Raw genomic sequence first — 9995 nt, forward strand, 5'->3', positions numbered from 1 at the left:
ATTCAGTGACTAAATGAAAATTATACATATAAAGGAGTTAAGTACCTTGATTTCAAAAAATTTGACTTTCTATGCGTGTAGATGAAAAAATAAAAGGAGTTTGGTTTAAGAAAAAAAAAATCAGAAATCAAGGAATCATGACACAACCAGAGTCATCCAATTTTACCATATCAGTCCACATTATAGTATTTTCAAGTGATTTGCAGTCAAAATAAAAGGTATAAATTTATTTGGAAGCATTCTGAAGAAAAAAAATTATACCTTACTTTAAAAAGGGTCCTTTTACATATATATGAATTTCAAAAATTGAAAGAAAAGAAAAAGTGGAAACTATACTCATGGGTGTGTTTATAATAAACACATGCAGGGAGAGAACTGATTTTTTTTTTAATTATATTGAACATCTTTTCATCATTTAACTAAGTTTTATTCACCTTTTTATTCTCAAATGTTTAAAAAATTGATTCTGGAGATATATCTCAAGGGCGGAAGAAAAATACATGCTCTTTTATAGAATGAAAAGCAGGACTAAGTTACTTGCAAATAAAAAATAGGGGCTGAACTTGTTTATCACATATCTATTAAGTTATGTGAGACCACCACTTCAGTACCACTACCCATATATACATATGTATTTCAACACAAAGGTGATACTGATCATTTTTCCATCATGGCGGGAAGACTGAAATTTTGGAATTCTTCTTTTTAGAGATAAAGGTTTTATAACAGTCATATAAAGGGCTCTTGGCTATAATATTTTTTGATAAAATAAATCACTCAAAATGAGACGAAGTCCTGCAGAATACTAAAAAACAAAACAAACAAAAAAATCTTCTCTAACGCTGATTTTTCCCCCTAAGGAAGAGAAAAATAAGAACATGCCCTCTTCAGATACAACTATTTTATATCTTAGATCTATACAACAGAACCCTGCCCACTCATATTTTTATTCTGTTCACATACAGCAGTAAATAAGGTGCATTCCTTCTGCTTCTTAAGAAATTAGCATTTCAAAAATATGCCACTTTCCCCTGAACTCCAAGCGTGTCTAATAATGCGAGAAGCAGATTGTCTTCCCTCGTTTCCTTAATTTGTTTCATCTAAAAGCAATTCACTCAACATCTTGTCGCCCTCTGGCAGCTTAGTTTACTTATCCGCACTTAATTTCTCATTTGGACCAAAACAAACTCCTCCAAACTGCTACTGACGGCTAACCGCGAGAGGGGAGACACGCAATATGTATTTACTTGGGAACATACAGCCATACATCCACAGCCACAAACATACAGAGCCTCACTCGTACCCCAGAACGTAACTTGGTTTTATAAAAGCACCACATTAAAACCAGCCGAACTTTCCCTGTCAGGTGCGGCAGGGTGGGGGTGGGGAAGATTGGGAAAAGAAAAAAAAGGTGTCCTGGAGGCATTTACAGTTTCCAGTGGATCACCTTAGCCTGCGTGTTGAAATTATACCAGGGAGGCAACCGGGAGCTTTTCTTTGTGCGGCCCTTTCATCTAGATCACTCTGTGTTTGGAACAAGTGAGGCTCGCCTTTGTGCCCCCAGAATTTCAAGTACAGAGTCACACTCGGAACAACAATGGCACGCTAATCCTCGCGCTCTAAATGGGCTCACTTGTGTGGGTCTGACAATTCACGGGGGGAAAGCGAGAAGAGACCAGCGAGGGTGCGAGCCGGTGTCGCCGGAGACGAGGAAGAGGACAGCTGCAGAACTAATTTGGATTACATTCCTTGCAGAAATTCTGAAAAGGGCTTTTCGGCATAGCTCAAGCCCGAGCCGCACAGTTAATACCCAATCGCTGCGAACTCGCAGCCGGTCCCCCAGCGGCAGAGGTTGCACCAGACAGCCCCCCAGTAGGTCGCCCGGTGGAAATTCCTCTCGGCTAAGCCTGCGTGTCAGTCGCAACTGCTTCTGAATGGGTCAATGTGCATAATCAACCCATTGAGGGGAAATATGAAGGGACGCGGAATGGGGAGGGAGATAAAAAGGGATGTATCTAAGAGGCCGCTTGGAATCTCAAGTCGGTGTTGGTGTAATTCCGGAGGTGGCTGGAGCCTGGGACCTGGTATGCATGAAGAATTTCGGAGTAATTGGGAGGGTGCAAACGGCCAGAACAAACGGCGCACATTGTGCCATTCGAAGGTCATTTTGAAAGGCTTGAGGATTGTAACTTGTTATTTACTAGGCGAGGGGGGAGCGGGGGGAGGCGGCGGCGGCGGGGGCGGAGCGGGAAAACTCCAGCGCGCTGTTTTCTTGGTGAGGTCAGAAGGACACCCTCCGAGGGCCTGAAACTCTCCCTCTCGCCACTCCCCGGGGGCTTTATCTTCTCAAGGTGCCTCCCACGCCCTCGCGACCAGCCCCGTATAGTTCCGGAAATCTCCCCGGCTCTCCAAAAGGGCCCCCTTGGCCGCGTCACTCCCCGGTTTTCCTGGCCCTTTCCTGTCCCACTTTCATCCCCAGGAAACAAGTGTCAGAAACTTTGAGCTCCCTGGGCCCGCAAGGGCTGTCATCCACCTTGCGGGCCCCGCCGCGCCTCCTCCCCGGGGGTCAGTTCGCCTCCTGCCCCGCGGGGTCCCGGGGCGCGAGCTCTCCGGGCAGCAGTGGTAGCGCACCCAGTGCCGCAGCACCCGCCTTGGGTTCAATCAATTCGCCTGACGGGTCGGCTCAGCAGCCGCGCCCGGCAGTAAACAGAAGTTGGAGGGACTCCGGCCAATAGCAAGTTGAACTACAGGAAGAACTCTTCCTGAAGCCAAACACAGAAACAGACGGGAAGGCCGGGCTCCCGGCTTAAGTCGGTCAAGCCTTTTAAAAAAAAAAAAGAGGTCAAGCAAGCAAGCCAGCTCCCCCTTAGTCCGCGGGGCGAGGGCTGGGGACGCCAGCGGAGGAGGCCTTGTGTTCCCGGGCCCCCCAGCCGAGGCGTGTCGTCCCGCCGTGCTCCAGCTCCCAGGCTGGGCTCGAGTCGGGTCTGACCCCAAAGGCTCGGACGGCCAGGGATGCAGCGGCCGAAGGCAGCGCACACAGGTGCAAAGCCGGCTCTCGGAGCTCCTCTCCCCACTGCTCTCCGGCTCCCCCGAGCCCAGCTGCCACGGCCCCGGGACCCCAATCCTGCCCCGGAGCCCCGGGCGTACAGCGCTTCTCCGAGGCTTCTTCCCTCGCGGGCGGGGGCGGGGGGTAGGCAGACGCGGCAAGGAGCGTCTCCTCTGACTCCGGCTTTGGGTCTCCCACGTCCCGCACAACAGGCGCTACCAGAAGGGATGCGGCTTAGAGAGGCTCGAAGAAAACGCGCGAGAAATAAACAAGGGGAGAGAGAAAGAGAAAAGGGACGGAGAAAGGGGCGCAGAGTGGTTTTTCGCGATAAATAAAACACATGCCCACGCAGAGGGTAAGTTTGGGATAGAAAAGGGGGCGAACGAAAAACACAAGGAAGAGGCGCGGGTGACGTGGTCCCTCCACGCCGGAGAGCGAGAGGGTCTCTGGTTGGGATAAGCGCGCAGGGGGCGAGGAGCCACCAGGCGCCGCTCGGCCGGCAGCATCAGGTTCAACCCCTGGAACGCGAGAAGGACCGCGACCCACCTGACTGAGAAGAGCTGGGCTGGACGGTCCCCGCCGCCAGGAGAAGGCTCACCCAGACCCACAGTCCTGTCTCCAGCTTCATTTTTTGGAAGTCTCAGATCCAGTGCTGACAATTACATGTCCAAATGGCATAATCCCCTTTCGGGGCACGCGGAGGAGATCCCTCGGCCGGGCGCGCGTGGGGTCGCGAGGGGCACTGGAGCGCGCGGTGCACCGGCTCCGAGCGCGGGAGACCGAGTCCGCGTCCGCGGGTCTAGGGCCCGGACCCGGAGGACCAGGAGAGGGTGCGCGGGAGGGCGCACGCGGGTGGGAATGTACTGGAGGGTGTGCGGCGGTGCTCCGAGCCGGACCGGGCAGCTACGTCCCCGTGTGAGCCTCCGCTTTCTCGCTCCCTCCTCACTTTCTCGTTCTCTCTCCCTGGTTGGTCAACAATAAAAAGGAAGGGTTCGGAAAAGGGTTTCCAAAAAAAAAAGTTGATTGCAAACAGGCAGTAGGTTTCCGGCCTCTCCCCCCAGCCCGACTCTGTTCGACTCGCTTTTCAGTTTCCTTGCACCTCCAGTCCAAATTGGGAGGAAAGGGGCGGGAGGGGGAAGCTTCTTGCTTCACCCCCGATCCTGTTTTTTTTTTTTTTTGCTGTCAGCTTTCTTCACACTTGTCCGGCGGCTGCGGTAATTAAAGCTCCGAGCGTCATTTCCAACGCTCCGCGGTCTCCAGCTGCAGCCCCACCGAGAAATTAATAAGACTCCGTCCGGGAGGAAAAAAAAAAAAGGTTGGTGAGGGGGTGGGGCGGGCGGTGGGTAAAACAACCCTCCACGCAACCAGGCTGGCTCGGCTCAGCCGCGCAAACCCCGCCCCCGCTCTGACCCAACTAGCCACGCCTCCCGCCCCAAAGGGAAATCTTATTGGTTCAGCCACTCCCCAAAATCGTGGGCCTCAGGAGTTGGGAAAACACCTGTCATGGAGCTGGGAGCCTAGCGGTGGGGGCGGGGGAAGCTGGATTTAAAGGGCTCACCGGAGGCCATAAACTGAATCAGAGACCACCCCCCCCGCTCCCAAACACACGCCGGACAGCTGGCCCGGAAAGCGTGCAGACCACCTGAGAGATGCTTACAAAAAAGATTGGGTTTTTTTCTTTTTAAGCCAGAAAGTCACAATTTACTCCACATTCCACGGTGCTCATCCACAGACTGGACCTGCCCTAGAAATACAAGAAAAGAATACCCTGCTTCAATTGTATTAGCCTACCTGGCTTCCTACTTCCTCGTGCTTCACATTCAGACAGTAGTTCAAAAGCTGGTTTAGTAATTGCTAACATCTGCGGAATAGGTAGTCCTGGGAATCTAAGCACTCCTCTTTCTCCAGCCTATATAATTGTACAGTCTCTCCCATCGTTCCCACGCTCGCAAATTGATCAAACTAGACTTTCACTTTTGTAGAACTGCATCTTTAGATTTTTTAGACTTTATGGGGTCACTTCATCTTTTCCTTGGACTCTAGGACAACTTGGTTTTAGGTTCATTCTCATTAAGCAGATTCTAGTCCAAAGCCACCAATTTAGTTCTAAATGGCTAGAAATTGTCCCAGGGCTGAGCTGCTCAGTCTAAAATAACTTAAGGCAAATGTTAGGATATAGCCAACCTTAAATAATTAGGTTTATTCTACAGTGGATCCTGCTTTAGTCCTCTTCCATGTTCACACTCCACGACCTCCAGAGGTCATTGCTAGCCATACAAATTTCTGGACTCTTCTTGGTCTAAAACATATGGGATTGGATCATATCAGTGCACATATCCCTTGCTTTTTACAACTCTGAAACTGTACCCAGGACAAAGGCCAGAACCTCCTGAAGGTAGAGTATTATTGGTTTGCTATTTGCACAGGCGTTCTATGAATGAATTATTTTCCCTTTTCAGCTTCTCTAGAAGCAGCAATTACATAAATAAAAAGTATCAGGGGAGCTTAAAAATTAAGCCACCCTGCCTCCTCACTCATCATTTGAGACCTTCCTATTCCTCCCCCACATCTTTTATCTATAGTCGTGTCCCTTAAGAATTTGCGTGGAGTTGGAACAGTGAAACAGCAGCTTCTTCCCAGAGGCCTGAGCCTTCCCTTTCTTAGGCCCACAGCAAGTAAGAGGAACAGAGAGGAGGCCAAACAAGCCGAGAATGCAGCTTTATCCAGAAGTAGCACAGGGCCAGAAGAAACTAAGCCTTGAGCAGGTGATGGTGACTTGGCCAGTGGTACTGACTGCAGCAGAAGTGTTCACACTGCTCTTTGGGATTATCTTTGCTGTTTTTCTCACCCATCTTCCCTTTTTTTCTCACCCTCTTCCCTTTTTCTTTTCTTTCATTCAATCTCTTTCCACTCCCCTTTCCCTAAATCCCCTTGTGTTTCTTAGAATGACTCTCAAACACCTCTCTTCCATGAAAACTACTTCTTTTAAAAATTTCCACCTCTCCCCAGAAATGATTTTTTTAAAGTATTGCTTTTGGAAAAACTTAAATTTATGTATTGAAAAATTCTTCTTTCTGACAACAATTACTTTGCAAGAAATGAAGAAATAAATAGTGTATTTTAGCTTAAATTGAGAGGAAAATTAAATATTCTGGATTTTTTTTTTCTACTTGAGTCCATTGTAATAGTTTTTACTCTCCATCAATTTGATAGTTCTGTCGGGGCAGGAACTCTCCTATATACTTTGGTTTCAATCATGTATCTAGAGTAATTATTGGTAAAAGAGGTATTTCAGTTAATATTCATTGATTTTAAAAAATTGGTCTTATATATACTTGGGATGCTAGACAACCTATACAAGACACCCACCAATTACATTAGACTTGACACACCTGTGAGTTGCCTTTAATCCTCAAGTTGTTCAGGCTTGATCCCATTTTCCTGGTTCTAACTGATTGATACCTGGCCAAAGTTGTGTATCTGACCACTAGCCTATGGAATGAATTGGTATGAAAGCCCTACTCAAAAAGAGCATCCTATTTGATGGTGACTGGTCTATTCTGAGTCTAGCTCAAATAATTTGAATATGAGAGCCCAGAGATTTAGACAGGAAGGTGGTACTCTGTATGGGCATACAGGAAGAGTGAGAAAGTAGAAGTCATGAGCCAGAGTCAAAGATTAATTCTTTCTATTTCTACTATCATTTGTTTTCCATCTCAAGTGAGTCATTCTAAGTTGAGACACTCAAAGTTCCAAGTTAGACAAGTTAAAATACCTTGGTCACTATTGATCAGATGAGACAGGGTGACTCCCAGTGAATTTCTCCCCTTGGATTTTTGTGCAAGGGGAAAAAAAGAATTCATTTTTAGTCATTCTGAGGTGGCTTTTGAGATATGAAAGTCCAGAGGTGGCTTGTCTATATTTCTTTCTATGTAGGGATGACCAGGGTGCAGTGAGAAAGAAAGAAGTTGCTGTTTGAAAGGAGCAAAAGATCAGGTAGGTGGGGAAATTACTCAGGCTCTTCTGGTGGCTATGTTGTTCAAATCTCTTAAGCTAGTTCAGTTCTGTTATCTGAAGCCAAAACAGCATGGCATGGTAAAGGAACTCCTCTAACCTGAGAGAGATACAGACCGTCATATCCCCTGAAGAAGATACCTTGATAAGGCTCATGTTGATCAGTTTCCATTCCCAGTTTCTCATGATTTCCCCTGGCCTAAGTTATAACCCCAGCAGAGAAATTCCTTTGGCCTTTGCTGCCCCCCATATCCTCTCTGTTTCACTTCATTTCCTCCATTGAGGTAGAATTCAAGGAGAATCTTGACATCATGAGTGGCAGAATACTACTGGTAGGAGAAAGAAACACAGTAATCTCAGAGTTCACGTGTTTGGGACAAATACCAAGTAAGAAAAGAGAACAAGAACCTGTCATGAATCATTAGTCTTCTAAACATTTAGAAATAAATACAGAATTCTAATTTCCCTCCCTGGCCAGCATCATCTTACTCACTATGTTTCTAAGTTATCTGGTGATCATAAGCAACTCACTTCACACACTTGAGCCCTTTGCCTCATCGTTAAAGAAAGGAATGGTTATGTCCCAAATCTGAGACCCTATGAAACTATGATTTACTGATCACTTACTAAGTACAAGTCACAACTTCCACAGATTTCATTTACTTCATAAGAAGAAAGAATATAAATTCTTTCCCTTTTCCCCACTCACTCCTACATACTTCATCTGGGGCACCAACACAGCCACATATTAAATGGTCTTAGGAAAATATCCAAATAACCTTCACAATGTTACTGTGAACTGCTCAAAACTCTGGATCTTTATTATTTTAATAGCCAAAAATTTTGGTAGATATAAATACCAATCAAGTTCAGTATTATGATAATCAAGCAGATGACAGATGCCGTGTTTTTGCCTTTGGTTGGCTGCTTTTTATTAACTAGCACTTGAAATAACATCGTTGCTCTTTGGTGATGTTCAATGTCTCAAAGCTTAAAAACAAAATTTAAAATTTCAAACATTTAAAAAATTCATAAATATACATTAAAGAAATGTTTTTGTTACTTTAGTTAATTTAATATTCAAGGAGGATTTCCCTGGGAATATTTTGGTTTTGGTTAATGTTTTCTTTTATGTGCATGATTAAGCCTTAATTAATGACACCACCCTTATGGCAGAAAGCGAAGAGGAACTGAAGATCCTCCTGATGAAAATGAAAGAGGAGAGTGAAAAAAAATTGCCTTAAAACTCAACATTCAAAAAACTAAGATCATGGCATCTGGTCCCATCACTTCATGGCAAATAGAGGGGCAGACAGTGGAAACAGTGATAGACTTTATTTTCTTGGGCTCCAAAATCACTGCAGATGGTGACTGCAGCCATGAAATTAAAAGACGCTTGTTTCTTGGAAGAAAAGCTATGACCAACCTACATGGCATATTAAAAAGCAGACACATTACTTTGTTGACAAAGGTCCGTCTAGCCAAAGCTTTGATTTTTCCAGTAGTCATGTATGGATGCAAGAGTTGGACCATAAATAAAGCTGAGCATGGAAGAATTGATGCTTTTGAACTGTGGTGTTGGAGAAGACTCTTGAGAGTCCCTTGGACTGCAAAGAGATCCAACCAGTCAATCCTAAAGGAAATCAGCCCTGTATATCTATTGGAAGGACTGATGCTGAAACTCCAATACTTTGGCCACCTGATACGAAGAACTGACTTATTGGATAAGACACTTACGCTCAGAAAGATTGAAGGCAGGAGGAGAAGGGGACGACAGAGGGTGAGATGGTTGGATGGCATCACCAATTCAACGGACATGAGTTTGAGCAAGCTCTGGGAGCTGGTGATGGACAGGGAAGACTGGCGTGCTGCAGTCCATGGGGTTGCAAAGAATCAGTCACAACTGAGCAACTGAACTGAAGCTGTAATTTTTCAAATGCTAAGGAGGAGGGACTAAATGTAAATAAATCATATCTGTGTTGCTTTCATATCCATTCATCAGTGTCTGTCCAAGTCCTAACAGACATTTTTTGTTTGTGGTTGAAACTGCAAAACAATTTCAGCCTGGTGGACAGAGTAGTCTTTGCAAAGAAGTTATGCAAAAATGATTTCCCTTGTAAGGCCTTTTCCTGTTGTGTTTCTGCTTTATGTATTTTCTTCAACTAAGTCCTTTGCCCCACACAGCTTTTTCTACTGCCTTGTAAGCTTAAAAGCAAAGCAAACCTTTAATAACTTTTGCCAATTGAAATCTAAGAGGAAAAGGGATAGTTCTGAAAAAAAAAAAAAGGGATAGTTCTATTTTTGCATGTCCATTTATTCATAAATTTATTAACTTAGTGAGGTTACTTATCAAGGCTATGACTCTACCTAGCCTAAAATCTGAATCAGGGTAACATCTGTTATTTTTTCAGGTAGCTTCTTATGTTGCATTTCCTTCCTTCTGTATTCTTAACTCAGCAAACAGCTTGATCATGTTAAGGTTAAAAAAGATTTCTCAAAAGAATCTAATGTTACATTTGCCATACACACACAAGTGGATATTATTCTGACTAAGATCACAAAGAGTTCTTAGAATTTTTCTTGAACACCTGCCAAATAGTCAACTGAAGTCATAATTTAGAAACCGAGTATTTTCTTCTCAGGTTTGTATAGGGATGCGTGCAAAGCTTCAGCGAAAAGGTTCTACTAGTTTAGAAAGTGTGCTAAGCTTATACAGTCTTCTTCTCTCAACACATTAATAGCCTGTACCTCCTTGCCTGATCAATTACCTCTCAGCATGTCCAGTTTCCATTTCCTTTTTTTAAATTCTCTCTGTACTCTACCCTTTCCCAGTCTCTCCTTACCTCTGAAAATCTGTTAGGAGGCCCAAGACATCTGGTAGTTTCTCTTCTTGGTCCTGACTCCTAATGTATCACAATTTTCTACATGCCCAGGT

General features: G+C 45.1%; 1 protein-coding gene across 1 annotated transcript in view; it reads right to left on the reverse strand.

Moving 5' to 3' along the window:
- Window positions 1-4440, reverse strand: part of ERBB4 (erb-b2 receptor tyrosine kinase 4) — a 1285626-nt gene extending 1281186 nt beyond the window's left edge. Inside the window, 1 exon segment of the mRNA XM_010861119.1 lies at window positions 3593-4440. Coding sequence (XP_010859421.1) covers window positions 3593-3674 — 82 coding nt within the window. The 5' untranslated portion in view covers window positions 3675-4440.
- Window positions 4441-9995: the final 5555 nt, after the last annotated feature.

Source organism: Bison bison, unplaced genomic scaffold, assembly GCF_000754665.1.
Source record: "Bison bison bison isolate TAMUID 2011002044 unplaced genomic scaffold, Bison_UMD1.0 scf7180017864471, whole genome shotgun sequence".
Classification (NCBI taxonomy): Eukaryota; Metazoa; Chordata; class Mammalia; order Artiodactyla; family Bovidae; genus Bison; species Bison bison.